This window comes from Artemia sp. Qi Xiang Cuo, chromosome 2 (assembly GCF_049724085.1).
Source record: "Artemia sp. Qi Xiang Cuo chromosome 2, ASM4972408v1, whole genome shotgun sequence".
In the NCBI taxonomy this organism is placed as follows: domain Eukaryota; kingdom Metazoa; phylum Arthropoda; class Branchiopoda; order Anostraca; family Artemiidae; genus Artemia; species Artemia sp. Qi Xiang Cuo.
The window spans coordinates 88,433,962-88,452,503 of NC_142795.1; the positions used below are offsets into that span (position 1 = coordinate 88,433,962).

An 18,542-nucleotide genomic window follows, 5' to 3' on the forward strand; every position below is an offset into this window, starting at 1 on the left:
AAAGAAAAAAGACTCACGACAACATGCGACCAATAAAACCAAAAATTAAAAAATTTTCAAAGCAGTCCTAGCATCCTTACTTCAGCTAAGTTCAACCAGGACTGATATAAAGTAAGTTAAAACAAGACGATTCAATGAGATGAAAGAAAAATATTTTAAAAACACATTCTTATTGCTAATTCAGCCTTTTTGGCAGCTAACCTCAAAGGTCTTTAGTAAAAGAGAAACCATAGGAAAACAAACAGCAAAGTTAGACAGACCTGGTACCATACCCCAGAGAAGCAAGTTTTCAAGAGAAACTAAGCAGTAAGTAAGTAATCAGATTAACCACGCTTCTTGACAACTAAAGTTCCTGCGTCTGCCTTGTAGTATGCTGTTACAGCAAGGTTCTATCACTGGGCTCATATTCCAAGCTAAGGTCAAACCCACTGCCATGGGCGCCCATAAGCTGAATTCCAGGGGGGGGGGCAAACCGCATCTAATTGGCATTTTTAATACTATATAGTAGAAATCTCAGAACAAAAATATAAAAATAAGGCAGTATTATTCAGCCAGGGGGGGCGAGAGCCCCTCTGCCCCCATATGGGCGCCCATGCCCACTGCACTTCCACTGGACTATAAAAATATAATATTAGTAGTAGTAAGAGGATTTGTGACCCTTTTTAACTACTAAGTCGGCCGTGAAGTGTGTTGCTACAGCCGGGTTTGATCTCTGAGTTCCGTATGACCATGCCAAGGTCAAAACCACTGCGCCACTACAGGACATCTCAAAAGATATTGCATTGAATTAACACCACTTCTTGACAACCAAGGTCCTTGCATCGGCCATGCAGTGTATTCAATGTGTTGCTACAATTTAGAGGCCAAAGGATTTTATTTTTGAAATAACAAAAGCAAAAATTCCATCCTGCCCTTTTAGTAAAGGTTAGAGTGTGGTTTTCTGATGCTACCATTTCGTCTAAAAATTGAAATCCCGAATACTTTATTTCTTTTTATTAAAGGTCTTCTTTTCTTCTACCAAGTTTAAAAGAAAGCAAAAACTTCAAATTTAAAATAGCCTATATGATTAGTCATCCATGAGGCTAAGAGAATGAAATCGACGTAAATATTTCTATCATAGGCCTATGTTTTAAATAAGGACTTCGACTCAAAGTACTGATGCAGTAGCTAGCCTTGATATTGAATAAATTACTAGCTGACCTATTGCTTAGCCTAAGTTGAAAAGGAGGCTAAGAAAAAATACCCAGGACCTAGACAGCTTGTCACCAGTTTAACAGTTAAATTATTTAAAAATCTTGGTGTTGGTCTAGACTCCCTTAATGCACAAATATATATCACCTAAATTATGTGCTTCCCACACATCATGTCAATGCATGTCTATTGTTTCAACCTCTACTCCTGAGTTGAATCAACTGTGGCAAAACAATAGTGATAGGTAGTGGAATGTATTGGTAATAGCCTATATTATCTGGGCTCTTTATATGCACAGTAGGGGGGTTGGGGGTAAGACATATCACAGCTGCAGTTGAAATGGGTATAATTCTAGTTTAGCTACTTTTTGCTATCTTGGAAAGGGGTTGAGTTAGGAATATGGAAGTTTCAGGAATGGGTTTACCCATTCCTGAAGAGTATTATGAAGTACCTACCTCCACCTTTTTCCCTCTAGGCCTGTAGGGCAGTGACCTTTGATGACCTTTAGCCTAGAAATCTTTGTGTTAGCCTAGACTATTAAAGTGAATCCTTGGAAAATAGATACTCTGCTTAAATCAAGTACAGTCAATATATACAAATCGTATTACTAGCTTAACAACTATGCTACAATGATGCCTATTTATGCAGGTTACGAATTAATAAGCATTTCTATCAGAAATACATTTGCCCTCCATATAGGCAATTTAGGATTAGATTAGGTTAGATATACCTATATAGAGATGGCTGAAATTCATTTCCATAGAAATACTATTATATTCTAATCAGCAAAATAGCATCAAGTGTATTACATAGTCCTAACTCAATAATATGATTTGGTATATATTGACCTCAAGCATAAGAGAACTGTATTCAGCTTCACAACTTTGCTCAATTCCAATTTATGAGGTTTCAAAAATCTGCAAAATACATCTCCTAAATTTAGAAAAAAAAACATTGATATGGCTTAAAATTCTAGGCTACTAAAATAACAGGAATTCTATTTTCAGGGGATACTTCCAGATGGCTAACAGAACATAGTTGAGTTTATACATAGGCTAGAGATATATATATATATATATATATATATATATATATATATATGTATATATATATATATATATATATATATATATATATATATATATATATATATATATATATATATATATATATATATATATATATATATATATATATATATATATATATATGAAATCTTTAAACTAGCCAAGCAGTTGACAGTGGTGGATCCAGAGGGAAGGCAAGGTAGGCACATGCCCCCTAACATTGTCTAAAGTAGTGTAATTTACTTAATTAACACTCGTTTGTGTTAATTAAACTTGCTCCTCCTGCAAGTTTTTCAGATTAACCTATTCCCCCCTCCTAAAAATCCGGGATCTGCCCCTGGCAGTTGTCTATTAGATCTCACCTATATATACATTTCAGCCTTAATTACCCAATTAGTAAGCTAGGCTAATAATAGAATTGTATAAAGGATACACCAATAAATTAACTGACTAGTTAGCTATTAATATCCTAGGCATACATAAACTTTATGTTAAAATAGCCAACTAGTCAGCTATCAATTAAGTTTTTTCTAATACACTTGTGGAATTAGCTAACTAGTTTGCTACTAAGATCCCTTGTATATATAAGCTTTAGTTTAAAATAGCCAACTAATCAGCTATTAATATAGGTCCAAATACCCAGTAGAATTGGCCTAGCTAACCAGTTTGCTGTTGAAGTCTCAGCTATATGCACATGTTTAGATTAGCCATTCAGTTGGCTATTAGATCCCACATATATTTACACTTCAAACTGAATTAGCCAACTAGTCAGCTAATAAGAGAAATACATTTATAATATAATATAATTGTAATATACTTTGGAGGGGACTTAAATGACATACCCCCTAGCATTAAATCTGACCCCCCTAATATCCTCACATTTGCAGCACAGGTGTGATACATCATAACTTTACATTTTTGACTCTTTTTAAGAGTCAAATATTTTATTCCAAAAATTGTGGCAATTCACCCCTTTCTCACCATAGCCATCCCCCTCCCCCCCCAACAAAAATGGAAAACAACTTATTGACAATATTTTATTACATTACTTATATAGCTGAACCCTGGTCTTCCATGGCCCAATACCCCTTTCTCCACCCCCCCGCCTCCCAAAAAAATTATCAATGATAAATCATGGGAATTGAACCCTGGCCCTCTCTGTGGCCAGACCCCCCCCCCCCCCCAAAAAAAAAAAAACATTAACGTTATTACATTCCAAAAATCATGGGAACTAACCCCTGACCCTCCCTCCATGCCATCCCCCCCCCCCGAACCAAAAAAACTTATTAACAATATTCTGTTGCAAAATTTATAGGGATTCAGTTAGTTTTTTTTTCCAAAAACTCTTTCAAAAACTGCTCAAAACATATATATTCTTCACTACAAACAAGAGAATGGATACTGCCCGTTTCCCTAACAGTAAAAGCATAAGGCCTACTGTATAATTGGTTCTTTACTAAAACCAATCATATTACAAGTATTTTCTTTTTTGCTTATTACAACATTGAAAGTAAACCTAAAATTGAAGAGAAATCTGATCAAGATTTACCAATAGGCCCTCTAGGCCTTGTGGATTTCACTATTTCTAAAATTTTAAGGATTTTCCTAAAAATCTTGTAAAAAAGGAGCAGCAAACACACTGGGGCCTAGAAGCGTCAATGTTTTAAATTTGGCTCTGGATGAAACAAAATTTTAAACTGGTGAACTTTCATCAATTATTATAATTACATATGACATGTTCAGTTTAATTTTATTTGTTTTTGCCAAAGATCTTTATTTATTTTTTAATAAAAAATTATTTTTAAATAATTGAATTTTGAAAAACTTTGAAACTTTGACGATAAGAAACGAACAGAAATTTATTTTTAAAAAATCTCTATAAAATAAATTTTAAAAATAAAAGTGATGGCTATATCATAATTAATATAATAATAAATATAACAATAAATTAGATCAACATATACATGAATAGAAAGTACAATTGAAGAATAAATAAAATCCAAGACAAACCTGAAGTAAATAAACCATCATATAAAAACAACGTATAATATTGAGTAAAAAAAATGAATAAATAAATATTAGAACGTGTAAAGCTTAATTTTAGTATGAAGATCAAGATTAAAAAGAAAAAAAAAAATTTATATATTCAAGTATAAATGAAACCCAAAAACTAATAGAAATTAAATAAACAATCATAGCAAACAACTGTATCAGTAGTACACACATTAAGTGCTAATATAATTGAGTAAAAAAATCTTAAAAGAGTGAAACTTAAATTGAATATGTGAATCAAGCTTGAAACAAACAAAAATATCTAAAAGCAAGACTGTGGGTTTTGCCTTCTTCTCTCACTGTAAAAGTCTGAAACCTACTGCATCATTGGCACTTTACTGAAAACTATTTGTGTCTTGAACAGTCTTGGGAATCACAAAAAATACCTACTGTATTTGACTTTTCACTTATAGGGACAACTCCTTCTAGTTTCCTGACGTGATCATTAATTTTGAACTTATTCTAGCACCCTGAACTTGCAAAACTTCTAAAAGTTTATTCATTTTGCTCATGCTGCTTAGTGTGTAATGCCATTTTAGGGCTCCTTTTAGGATTTCAAACCAAGTAAACCTTTTAGGAAGTAAACCTTTTAGGAAGTAAACCTTTTAGGAAGTAAACCTTTTAGGAAGTAAACCTTTTAGGAAGTAAACCTTTTAGGAAGGTTTCAAACCAAGTAAATAATGATCATAGTTTTCCATGACTGCAAATCTGATAGCTGAAATAGTTCAAAACTCTAGTTTTGTTATTTAGAGCCTTCAACAAGTACAACATGTTAGTTGTCTCTGTCTAGCTTGTGTGTAACACGCAGACATCTTGTTTTTGATCTAGTTAGCCAAGTAAAAGTCTCCAGTCCTTGGTATGATTTCAGATTTGGGACAATTATTTGTTTTTATAACTGATATGCCTCTTGATGTTGACAGCAGCTGTGTGATTGATTGTACCCCATCATATTTTTAATTTATTGAAAAGACTAAAAAAATAATAATAATGCTGCATCATGTTTTTTTTAAATTATCTTTTTCATGTTCAAAATTTTGTTAAAAATAATACATTTTTAGAATATTTGCTAGATAAATAGACAAAGATAAATTTTGGAGGGAGGGGGAGGGGTGACAAAACAATTGCATCATTTTGAAAGAAATGCCCAGAAATTGAAAAAAATGGTATTAAGTAAACAATTAATAAAAAGAGTGAAACAATTATTCAAATAATATAAGAAAATATTCAGATGCTAACTTATTAAACAACTCTACATTGTAAACCTCATTCAAAGTGAGGTACTGTGAGGTACTTATTGTTTCACTGCACCAAATTATTCATACTTTGTAAAATCCTGCTGCCTGGGACTTCATACTCTCATGTGTATTTGTTTGTTTTTCTAAATTGTATTCAATGTATTAATTTGTGTTCTGAAATTTGTCTCAAGAAGTTTTCCATTACCTGTAAACAGTTATTGTGGACTATACCAATGTGAAATTCAAATGAATGAACTGAGAACAATTAATGAACTGAATGCAACAGTGTGTCCCAGTTCTGTTTAAAAAGTTGAAGTACGTCAGAAATGTAATGTAACATCTGTGGTTGGTTTGTTAAACTGGGAGAAAATTGTTTTACATTTCTTATCATTTTAGATATGCAAGAGCAAGAACTCCAGGCAGAACTCCTGGAGCCAGGTTTAATAGTGATGAAGCATTGTTACGCCAGCCAGTTGAAATCTACTGCAGGATAAGGCCCATAGATGAAGGTAAGTCAGTAGCCTGTACTCAGGGAAAAATCGGATTGAGAGGATTGTTTTCCCTATTATTAGGGTGACAATCTAACTGTGAGGTACATTTAAAGAGTCTGTGCTTAGAAATGTACTTTTTCTGATTTAATACTGAGAGTATGTTTACTAAAAATAGGAACCCTGATAACCGCCCTCCCGTGAAGATTTGAACTGTGGTTATATTTCTATGATAAATATTATGTTGTAGGTTTTACTGGAAAGTGTGTGCATGTCATTTTTTCTGTAAATAGTATGTTTCTAAGTTGCCAAACCCCTTGGATGTACAATAGTGGTTTAATTGTGTAGGCTATCAAATACTGTGGTGGTTTAATTTTTATCAAATCCTAGAAAAAAGAGGTGTTAATATGGGTAAATGTGTGGATAAAATATTCATTTCCTTAAAAGAAACAAAAAGTAATTTTATAAATGTAGAAAAATATTCTGAATCTTTGTATAAGTATCTTAAGTCACACAGAACACTGACAAGATTTTAAGAAAATGTTCAATTGTGATCAATCTGTCTTTGACCTCAATTGCTCAGGATTTTGAAGCTTTTTGATAGAAGAGTATTGCCAAGTGCTGAAAACCATGTTGTGACCAAGATGGGCCCAGGATTGCACAAAACCTCTATTCATACTGGAGGTCCCAGGGACTTCTTGCTGTCTGGTTCTGGTTTTAGCACTTTGGTGTAGAATTGAGAAGATATGTGATCCCCGTTCTGCACTGGTATCCGGGATCATTGCTTTTCCTGAGGCCAAAATAATTTCAATGATTTAAAGAACATGAAAATTTTAACTTGGAATGTTACAAGCTTAAAAAATGAATATTGTAACAACATTTTGATTGACAAATTCAGACAATTCAAACTGGACGGATTGGATATCCCAGAAGTAGGAATCAGGAAATTAGGTGACCCAGAATTTGCTTACTCAGGTAGGACGGATGGGTACCTAAACAAAGGGTAGGGCCCATGATGAATAAGGAAGCAGCTAATTCTTATTTAGCTTGGCCGATATTAATAATAGAATACTGCTAATTGCTAATTTTGTGACTAAAAAGTTCATGATCTTAGTTAGAGGAGTATATGCCCCTTTGGAATCAACTCACAGAGATAATAGAGGCTCAGATAATTTTACTCTCAGCTACAGGAGCACATAGACTGGATCCCAGGTAGAAATATTATGTTTTAATAGGATATTTTAACACCCAGGCTAGTAGAAATGGGGATAGATGGTATCCTATCTTAGGTAAATTTGATATAGGGAAAGACAACAGTAATGGATACAGACTTTTGTAATTTTGTAGGTATAACAATCTAGTTATAACCAATACGGTGTTTGGTCATTAAATGGCTCATAAGTAACATGGTGATGGTAAGACAGCAAACCTTATTGATTATGTTACAGAAAACGAAAGACTTGCAGGATCAATACACGGTACTAGTGTCTATAGGAGTCCTGGTGTTGATGTTAAAAGTAAAGACCACCATCTAGTAGTGTCTAGGGTTAATTTAAAGCTGAAATTTCGGAAGGGTAACTACCTCCCGGAAATATTTGATGTTGATAGACCCCTGGATGAGAATATAACAGACACTTTTCATGAACAGTTGAATACTAAACTTGGGAGTTTAAAATTTGACAATGTGGAAGATAGTTGAAATAATTTTAGAAAAATAATTTATGAAGTTGCTGAAGGTGTCTTAGGGAAGAAAGCTAGGACTGCAGCTAAGAATATTAGTTAAAAAGCTTTATGTTTAATTGAAAGAAGAAGGGACTTATACAAGAATTATCTGAGTGATAGATCATATGAAAACAAAAGGAATGTAAAGAAAGTGGAGAAAGCATTAAAATATGAACGAAGAAGGTGTGAAGTGGAGGCCATGGAAAAAATTCCTGATGATCTAGAAGATGCAGCTAGACAGCATAATAGTAAAATATTGTACTTGTATGTTAATAAATTGAGGAGGAGGAGTCAATCCGGACTTTTCTCAGTTGAAGGTAGGACCGGGGCCACAATTAGTGATAAGAACAGAGTCAAGGAGAGATGAATAGAACATTTTTAGAATTTGCTTAACCGAGATAGAGGTGAAGGAAAAGATACAGAAGAAAATGAAACAGTTTGTGGTACCTTGGATGTGCGAGAAAATATGTTTTGTGAGGAAAAATGAGCAAAATCACCAAAAAGAATCACAGAAGAATTAAGCTTCCAAGCGCTGATAGAGTGGTAAATGAGTTTCTTAAATATGGTGGCTCTGAGGTTAGAAATAAGTTACTCAAGATTATGAATATAATGTTACTCAACATTTTTAGGAAAACCTAAATTAAGCCACTTTATAAGAAAGTTGATAAGAGGGAGTGTGGTAATTATCGAGGCATTAGTCTGGTTTCTGTAGGTAGCTAAATTACTTAGTAATATGATACATTTTAGACTGAGAGATGCTGTAGAAAAAGTTTTAAGAGAATAAACGTGCGGTTTCTAGAAAAGGTAGATGATGTGTTGACCAAATTTTCACTCTTAGGTTAATAATTGAGTTCCTGAGTTGTCAAACACCTTTGGTCCTCAGTTTTATAGATTATTAGCGATCGTTTAATTCTGTTGAGAGAAGAACAAAGATTATATTATTGTATGGTATACCAGACAAATACATTAAAGTGATTAGTGTTATGTAAGAGAATAACACTGCTGCGGTTAAGTTAGGAAAGGAGGTTAGCAGCTGGTTTTGTATTAAATCAGGAGTTTAGCAGGGTTATGTTCTATCCCCCTTTATATGGATTATTTTGATGGACTTTGTCTTAAGTAGCACAGAAAAGGCCATGGTAGACTACAGAATCAAATGTGGAGAAAAAAGTCTCCTCGATTTAGATTATGCTGATGATTTAAGCATCCTAGATTAAAGTGTGAGCAAATTGAATGACCTTTTAGAGGTTTTGCGAGTTCAGGGTGCTATAATAGGTCTGAAAATTAATTTTAAGAAGATAAAGTCACTAAGGCTAGGAATAAGTGAAGATGAAAAGGTGAAATGGGGTAACGAAAAGACTGATCGGGTGGACAGCTTCACTTCACATGGTAGTATTCTTAGTAAATATTTTTTTAACAATTAAGATGTTTGAAGTAGAAGAGACAAGGCTCAGAATTTTTTTTTTACTTTAACAAAAAAGTTTGGAAGAATAGGAAGATAAGTTTGCAAACTAAGATTAGAATATTAGAAGCTACAGTGATGACAGTGGTCAAATATGGCTCTGTAGCATGGGCGCTCTGAAAAGCAGATGAAGATTTGCTTGATGTTTTCCAGAGAAATTGCTTACTGATTGTTCTTGGTACACGGCTGACTGACCATATTTCAAACAACAGGTTGTACGAAAAATGCGGTTCAATACCACTTTCTACGGTTATAATGAAAGAAAGGTTGAGGTGGCTATGGCACGTTGTGCAGATGAAGGATGGCAGATTGCAAAAGATTATCCTTTTCGGCAAACCGTATAGGGATAAACGGGCAGCAGGTCGTTTTCATCGGGGTGGTCAGGATGTCAAAAAGAAAACGTTTAAGGACCATGGAACTTAAGGGGAGGGGGTTAGCATTGTGTGGTTTAATAGATTTGGGTAGAGAAGCATCATGCATATCTTTTTTGGCCTCAGGCGGCCTGGTGCTGCAATGAGTTGTTAGTAGTGTTAGTAGTAGCTCAATTTTTGGAACTAAATACACATAATAAATAACAAGAATATTTTTTTTTCCTTGGCCTCGTCATATACAGTAGCCTAGACAGTAAAATATCCAGACTAATTGTTTGTTACTATCTTGATATTTGAAAATCTGGATAAATAAACATATCGTAAAGGTTTTTTTTGTGCATATAGCAAAATTAGGTATGTTAGATAATTATTGAAAATATCCGAAATAAATTAATAACAAATAGAAAAATTGGTAAAACATAACATTCTCTATGATACTGCTAATTTTAGATGTGCCACAGCCATACTCATCAGTTAACTTACAGCTGGTTTCTTATTTGTTTAATGAGTCACTATTGTTAATTTTATCTTGATTCTTGAACCAGTGACACCCCTTTCTTAAATTTCAACATTAAGTACAAATGTGTGTTACATCACAGCAAACTTATAAATACACTTATGAAACTAAGGAAAAATGTGGGGTTGAAATTTCATACTGTTACATCAAAGTGGAGTTCAATAACAGTGTTTCTTAACTAAATTAATGGAGTAAGAAAATGTTTAGAACAGATAGAGTTATGTCATAGGCAGGTAATACTAGTTTGAACATCCATTGACTTGTTCAAACTGGTGATTATTGGATGTGCATGGAGGGTGGGATTATTGACTTTCAACTGTAGAAGAGATGGTGCATTAAAAGTTGAGAGAGGGTTCATGTGATTCTAAAAGTTCTAGTACCTGTTTTGGGTCAAACTTGAGGAGAGGGCAGCCTAGTGCCTCTTCAATGTCCTGGGGGCCATGCAGCTTTATGTAATAATGTGTTTATATTTCAAGATAACTCTGTGGGACAAAATAGCCCATGTAAGATGTAAAAGTTCTGAATCATGAAAAAGTTCTATTAAGACTGGCTTCATAAATGATTTTTTGTCAAAAGAATAATTTATTGCAGCTTGCTAAAATCAGCCATAAAAAGATTTTCAGTAGGATATATATGATTTGAAGGCCCAAAGTGAGGGCATTAGGCCCCTACCTCCTTCTTTTGACTTGCAATCATTCAGGGACTATATAGAGAATATTATAGAATATCAGGATTATATAGAGAATATAATAGAATATCTGGATTATATAGAGAATATATTAGAAAGTTATAGAGTATAGAGAATATCAAGGATTATTATATAGAGCATAATAATAATAATAATAATAATAATTTATTTTTGACCCACTATACAGAAAATGAAGTGGAGTAACACAAGATATAATAGTTAAGAAAAAAATTCGGGCTATATATTTGCACATTAGAGGGGTGGGGGTAAAGCATAGCATATATTAAATACGTAACATAACTTAACCTAGGTTAAGTTATATAGATAGTTGGATAAGATATTCATTATAAATAAGAAATTTCTACTGCCCAAAATCAAACACAATAAGTGTAAATTTGACAGTATTTAGATTGACGTGTCATAACCTTTTTAGATCAAACTAATGCAGTAATTTTTGACCTTGTTGATACAAGGATTAAAGTGGATCCCTTGTACTTCTTGCTCATGACCCCAATTTTTATATTTATAGTGACTGTGTCCTGCTTTAAACTCTAGGATAGCTCCTAAGAGACAAAATGTAAATTGTTAAGTGTCAGATGTCAGTTTGACACTTTTAAGATTTCAAAATGTCAGATGTCAAGATGCCAGTGTGGTAGTCCCAGAACAAATAAGTGGAAATCTTGTTTGAATTTCTCTAAGTTTATATTTAAGGTCAACGTTTGTAATTAATATCCAAATACCCAATCTGAATCGACCAATGCCAATGATATGCTAAGGACCAAACAAAAAGCTTCGTATTCAATATAATACTTTATTCCAGTCAAGAAGACCATATATTACAAAACATGTCATAATATGGAATTTAAGTATGTAAGTTGAAGACTACTTAAAGACCTTGTATGGTCAGGACCAATGCTGAAGCTTATCTTCTACTACTACTACTACTACTACTGCTAGCAACTCACTGCAGCACCAAGCCGCCTGAGGTCAATACAGCTGCGCACGCTCCTCCTGCATCCCAATCTATTCAAAGCCTCCCTGTTTACAACCTCCTAGGAAGTCCCTAGGTCCTTTAAATATTTCTTTATGATATCCTCCCAACCCAACCAGGGACAACCTGCTTTCCGTTTAGCCCTAGACGGTTGGCAGAAAAGGACAATCTTTGGTAATCTGTCATCCTTCATCCACAGAACATGCCCTAGCAATTTCTCTCATTATAGCCCTAGAAAGTAGGATTAAACCACACTTTTCGTACAGCCTACTGTTTGAAGTACGGTCAGTCAGCCAGGTACCTAGAACATTTTGTAGGCAATTTCTCTTGAAAACATCTAGCAAATATTCATCTGTTTTTTCAGAGCCCCCAAACTTCAGAGCCATATTTGACTATTGTTATCACTGTATCTTCCAATTTTTTAATCTTGGTTTACAGACTTTTCCTGTTCTTCCAAACTTTTTTTTAAGTGTGAAAGAACAACCTGAGTCTTGGCTATTCTACTTTTATGTAACATCTTCACTGCTCCCACCATCTTTACTATTAATACTACCAATGTAAGTGAAGCTGTCCATCTGATCAATCTTTTCGTTACCCAACGTCACCTTTTCATCATCGCCTATTCCTATCCTTAGTGACTTATTCTCCTTAACATTTATTTTCAAACCTATTCTAGCACCTTGAACTTGCAAAACCTCTAAAAGTTCGTTCATTTTGCTCACACTTTCATCTAAGATGCTCAAATCATCAGCAAGATCTAAGTCCAGGATATTTTTTCCTCCCCACTGCCTTTAATGTGCTTCTTAAGACAAAATCCATCAAAATATTGTCTAAAGCTTGTCAAATACAATAAAGCTTGTCTCCTGGTCCTCAATATATCCATACTGTTGTCATTGAAAGGTTAAATGAACTTTGGACACTTGAAGTTTGAAGCTACAAGATTAAAACCCAGCTGATGTTCATTACTGAAGAATTGAAAACTCTAAAAGCATAATGGTGTATAGGCAGCCACTATATGATGAAAATAAGTCCCAGAGGCAATACAACTTTAAAAGACACACAAACGCTCCTATATATTATCAATTTTTATTTTTCTAGCAATAAATTCATGATGTCGGACCGCTATGCATTTATGACCTTATATGCCACTCTTCCTCAATCTACGCAGGTTTTCTCCCTTTAGTTGCATCTATTGAACTTCCTTCTAAAAGAATCAAGAGTTTGGTTTTGAGGGATACAATGGAGGTGCAGTGTGTCACATAGCTGTTCTTTGAGTATTCAGTGTTGAGTGTTTCCTTTTGTAGGTAATTTGATCATGCCCTGTTTTGCTAAATTGAATAAGCAAATGGTTGTGCATGTTGAGGAAGCTTGTTAAAAGGAAGACCATGCTTGTACTTTTAGAAAGCACCCATTGATGCTACATCAAATGTCTCACTTGGAAGGTGTAAAGGTACCTAATTTGTGCCATTAATTTGCCTTGAGGCCCTGTTTTGGATCATCTGGAGGGGGGAATGCATGACTTTTACAAAGGGATAATCAAGCTCTTCGATAGTAGTTTCCTAAAGGCCGGACACACGTAGATTTTTTCGGCACGAATGGCAAAGAGATGGCACTAATTCAGGCTGAAAGACATTTTCTATATTTTGTTGAGGATTTACAAAAATGGAACTTAATTTCATCACGATCATAAAAAAAAATGGTCCCTGCGGTGTTTCAATCTTCAATCGTTTCCTTCCCTTCAACAGGAAAGTCAAAAGAAATAAGTTGAGATCAAACATGCACCTCTTAAATTTCTGCTGACTCGTATTATTCTTCTGCTGAACGAACATGGTCTCAATCCGCCAGGATCAAGGTGGCTTCGAAGGTGGCTGTTGGTCCTCCCTAGCCGTGTGTTTTGTCATTCCAAGGGGGAGGGGGGAGAAAGCGACGGGGACTTTTTAAAAAGGGCACAAACCGGAACGCGGAGGGTCCTGCTCGCTTGGTCCTGCTTCCGAGGGGTATCAAGGCTGTTGAGTTTGGACACACGTAAAGGGCACTGCTTCTGCACTGCTATCATTTGCCCACTTAGCTGCCAAAAGAGTTACATGTGTCCCGCCTTTAAGGCTAAAGAGTTGCTCGCACCTTTGCTGGGCAAGATTATTGGAGTTGGTCAAGATGTGCTTCCTAAGAGGGTTCTCAGAAAAAATGAATTCCCAAAAGAGGAAGTTTGTCAACTCCCTTGATAGGCTTGCTTATGAAGAAAAAACTAAGTTGTTAGTACAGGGACTATAATTGGTGATTAGTACTTTTTTATTCTTAAATGCATTGAAGTTGAATAACACGGTAAAACACAACTTGTCGATTTCCAGCCGATTCAACTGAAGGAATATGGAAGCTTGTACTGCACTGTCTTATTAATAGATAGCTTCATGGACGTGATATGGCTATCAAAATGGTGCAGGGGGCTTGTTACATTGTCTACTATGTTATCAATGTACACCAGGAAAGTGAGGGTGCCAGGATTCTACCCTGAGAAGTCCCACCATACATTAGACGCTAGCTGGAAGTAAACCCATGGAATACTACATGGTTTTTAAGATAAGATTAAAAAAAAACCAATAAATTCAAGTTGACTTCCATACATTATGTTTGCTTGAATTTTTTTTCAGAAAGTTTTTATGCTGTACCACTTGTGAACATTATGACCACTATTATGCCCTTAAGACAGAAGTTCAACCAATTTTGATGCTGGGAATTGTCAAACAGTCAAGTGTCAAGCATTTCTGCTATACTGCTTATTGTTAATAAGCTGTTTGGACCCAAGAAATCTGCAAAAGGGTTGGAGTCATCTGTCTTCAGAACTCTGTCTCTTTCTGGATATCGTTGCTGTGTGGCCCTAGAAGAGCGGTAACATGAACAAACTTTGAAACGTTTGCAAGGATCCAGAGTGATAGCAGATTAAGAATTATGACTACGGTGCCTGAAGAAAGCGTTTTGTATGTAGACAAACAGGATAGTTAGGCTGTGTCAAGGGGCTATAGAGTCTGCTGGACTTTCAGAGCAAAATATTGGCCATGGAAAGGGCGGTTTATGTACAATGAAGGAAGGGAGGGACTCCTTTGCTTCTGTTAATGAAGCTTTAAAACTTGGCAAAAACCTAAGCGAGAGCTTCAATCTTTGTCTGAGAATCTTGGACCCTAATCCTGTCGGTCTAAAGGGAGAGAATGGAAATCCTTTTGATGTTTTCACTACCTCTATAACATCTACCCACCACTCTTTTTAGAAGTATTTTGGGGTTTGGTGGCAAAACTCTCTTTTTATTATTGCCGATACTGGCAGATGAAACAAACACCATGCTTATATGCTTTTGTGAACTGTACTACGCCATCTTTGTTCTTAGAGAAAAACCGACGTTAATAAATCTTGTGTGATCCATAGATATGCCTCCACCAAGGTCAAATCCAGGGGACCTCTTCAGAGTTTGAATCCACCCTCCCCCCCCCTGGGAGTTTGCCGTATTTGTAAAAAAAAATGAATCAAAACAAAAGTTTTTTGTTTTTTTTTAATTGTTTTTTTTTCCCCTCCCCTCCCAAAAAAACACAACATATGAGTGCGGACCCGCCCTAAGCCACCATAGTTTTTTTTTATATACGTACGTGAGTAAGCCTTTTCAATTGGTAGCAATAAGCATGCTCTAAGGACAATTACAGTATCCTCTATTTTATTTTAAAAAAAAGCGGTCATGTGGTTTTTTTTTTTCAATCTAATGCCAGGTGGGATATAAAAATTATGTTATTTTTTACTTTGTTTTTAAATTGGTTTTTAGCAAAAGCTATATTATTCAGTTCAAAAGTGTCAGTATGGTTTATAAGGATAAGATCAAGACGGAGTAACCGATTAGAATCTATTTATGTCTTGTAATTAACAAGCTGCTCAAGTCCATAAGACAGAAAGAGGTCGTGCAAGTTGGTTCTCTCCTGATCAGTCATTTAATTTTAAAGTCATATTTTGTGATGGATATAAAAATTACTGTCTAGATTGATGACTAATTTTGGGAACTTTGTTCTAATATAATCAACAGAGGTCTCAAAGCAGCTGATTATCTGTCACCTTGGAGAAACTTATATTTTGTCAATAATGACAGACTAATTTGGGAGTTTAAGCTGAAGTCGCAGTGCTCTTTAACGAAATGAAGATGCTTGTCAAATGCTGACCTGATACTTCCTACGTTACGATGGGCTTCCGTAAACGAATCTGTCTTTGTAACCTGGGGATAAGCCGAATGTTGTTCGTGATTAATCAATCCAGATCCAAGACGTATTTACCTTTGATTTTGGAACCAGGAAAGTGACAAGGTAGTCGAAGGGTCAGTATACTCCTTGGATGTAGGATGAAACCCGAGCACCTTATTCCCATTATAAACAATTAACCAACAAGTTTTTAAAAAGTTGGTTCAATGTTTTGCATAATATGTTTATAATAAGTAAGAATTATGGGAGAGTTATAAAATGTTATTTAGTTTTAGATTTGACAAGGATCATTTGAATATTTTATAATTTCTTTTTTAGCTGAAGAAAGATGCATTAGAGTCCTGGATGATAAAACGTTGGAAAGTGCCCCTCCTGGTGGTAGTCTAGCTGTCCGATCGCAAACGCAAAATGCAAAGGCTATGAAGTATACCTTCACAAAAGTATTTTAGTAAACTGTAAGTTTTTTTCATTTTTTTTTGTAAAACTTTGGAACTTTTCCTCCTTCCTCCTGTAAATTTTTTTTACAGGTTTCTTTGTCCCCCAAAGCAATTGTATAAATGATTTTAGTTAGGGTGCTTAGCTGTCAAACCCCCGATTCTTCCCCATCTTTGTTCATATACTGAAGCTGTATGAAGTTGGTTTTTTTTTTTAGTTGTTTTCGGTTTTTTCTTTCCCTTACTTTATATAATTTTTATTACGTAATTTATAAGTAACAAAACAGAAATTACGCGCTATCTTAGGCCAGCCCATAGTTACAGACGTCATTCGGCAACGAAGGTTGCGATACCTTGGGCACGGGCTTCGTATGAAGGACGATAGGATCATGAGATAGATCTTGGAATGGCAACCTCAGGGAATCCGCAGGAAAAGTCGACAAATGAACATCGCTTCGTACCTGTCAACGAGACCTGTCGATACTTTACATGACGATCCAAACCCAATAAGATGGTTGGGTGGCGGTGCTCATGCGGGATGACAGGCTGCTCTTCGTGGATGCCCTGGATACCTCTTGTGGCACGGGAGGATGTAAGTTCTAGGGTGTTAAGTTCTTTTGTGTTGCTTGTTGAGGATTTCGAAGTTTCCAAGCTTCCTTCGGGACTGTGCCCCTTTGAATCTAGTAACAAGATCTCGCAGCCCCTGTAGAGTACGTCAAAGACTAATGCTAAAATAGTGGTTTAAGAACGCATCATACCATTTGTTTTTTATAGAAATCATTTACAATATCACACCCGAATATCAAAATGTTCTGTTAATCACTCAAGGTCCTCTTTCTCTCATTATTGGTTTAGAGTCTTAGTACTAGTGGAATAAAAGTTTTTTAATCTAAAGCTGTGAAAAACAAACTACCATCTGAGTACATAAGAACTAGATTTATTTTTCTTTTGTTATTTTTAAATATATTGGATCGGCATAGGGCCTTCTTATGCCTCTATACATTGTTTATTCTTTAAAAAAATAATTAGTACATAATTGTTAAAAATTATACTAAGCTCTTAAATAAGAAAAATTAGGCCCTAAATCTATCATTTGATACCTAGTACTGATGTCCTTCGTCTTATAATAAACCGCAAGAGACCGGAAGTGGGGTTTCTGTTTCAGGGGGGTTTTTCCAGACCTGTGTTACTTGTCTTTTTCTCATAGGAAGATTTTAATTTGAATCTATGGGAATGGGTTAAGATTAAAGTTAATATTCTAAAGTTTTAATACTTTTTACATTTATTTACGAAATTTTTTGTACTCAATAATTTATGTTTTACAAGAAATGTTCTATTTTGAATTGTGAATTAAATATAAGATATCCTTTAAATATTTTTTTTCTGTGTGATTTTTAAGTTATCGTATTACCTTGATCAAAATTAAGTTTTATTTAAAATTAGGTAAATGGACTTTTGGTACAAAATTAGAAACATTTAAACATTTCACAAAAAAAGTTATTACTTTCAAAAAATATGATTGAGTCTCTGAGTCGGTATGTAAGAATGCTAAACAGTCTACATGGTCCAACTTTAGTGCAGGTATTAGATTCATAAACTCAATTTCAATCATACATAATTTCATAAACAACTTAATACTGGTAAGCAGTCTAATGATGACCGTAAATATGATATCATGCAGGATGGAATCCCAGTTTCCTCAGATAAGATGAAAGAAAAAAAATTTCTGATATTTATAAAAATGATGGTTCTGATTCTCTTTTCCCTCGACCTCTATTTTGTACCCTTCCTCGTACTTCTTTACATAAAAGGTCCTTAATTGAACTATTTTCCCTAGATAAATTTAATACACCACTAAATTCTTAAAATAAAGTCTTCCCCAGGACATGATGGTATTTATATTAAATGGATTTTTGAGTCCTCGGAAGTTTTTCATAACGCCATCTTAAGTCTGTCTGTAGGAGCTATACTCTTGTTTGGTCAAGACAAAAGTTCCCAGATGATTGGACAATTGATCGGGTATTTCCTGCTTTAAAATCTTCTTACCCACCTAGTTACCCCAAGTCCTACCGACCTATATCTGTTTTAATAGCTTTCA

The 18,542-nt window shown here is 34.8% G+C and overlaps 1 protein-coding gene across 1 annotated transcript; it reads left to right on the forward strand.

Annotated features, from left to right (window-relative positions):
- Positions 1-1,027: 1,027 nt before the first annotated feature.
- Positions 1,028-16,466, forward strand: LOC148955759 (kinesin-like protein KIF23). The gene is made up of 3 exons (XM_089108332.1): positions 1,028-1,101; positions 5,942-6,054; positions 16,329-16,466. Exons 1-3 carry the CDS (start codon positions 1,091-1,093, stop codon positions 16,457-16,459), a joined length of 255 nt encoding a protein of 84 aa, XP_088964458.1. The 5' UTR covers positions 1,028-1,090; the 3' UTR covers positions 16,460-16,466.
- Positions 16,467-18,542: the final 2,076 nt, after the last annotated feature.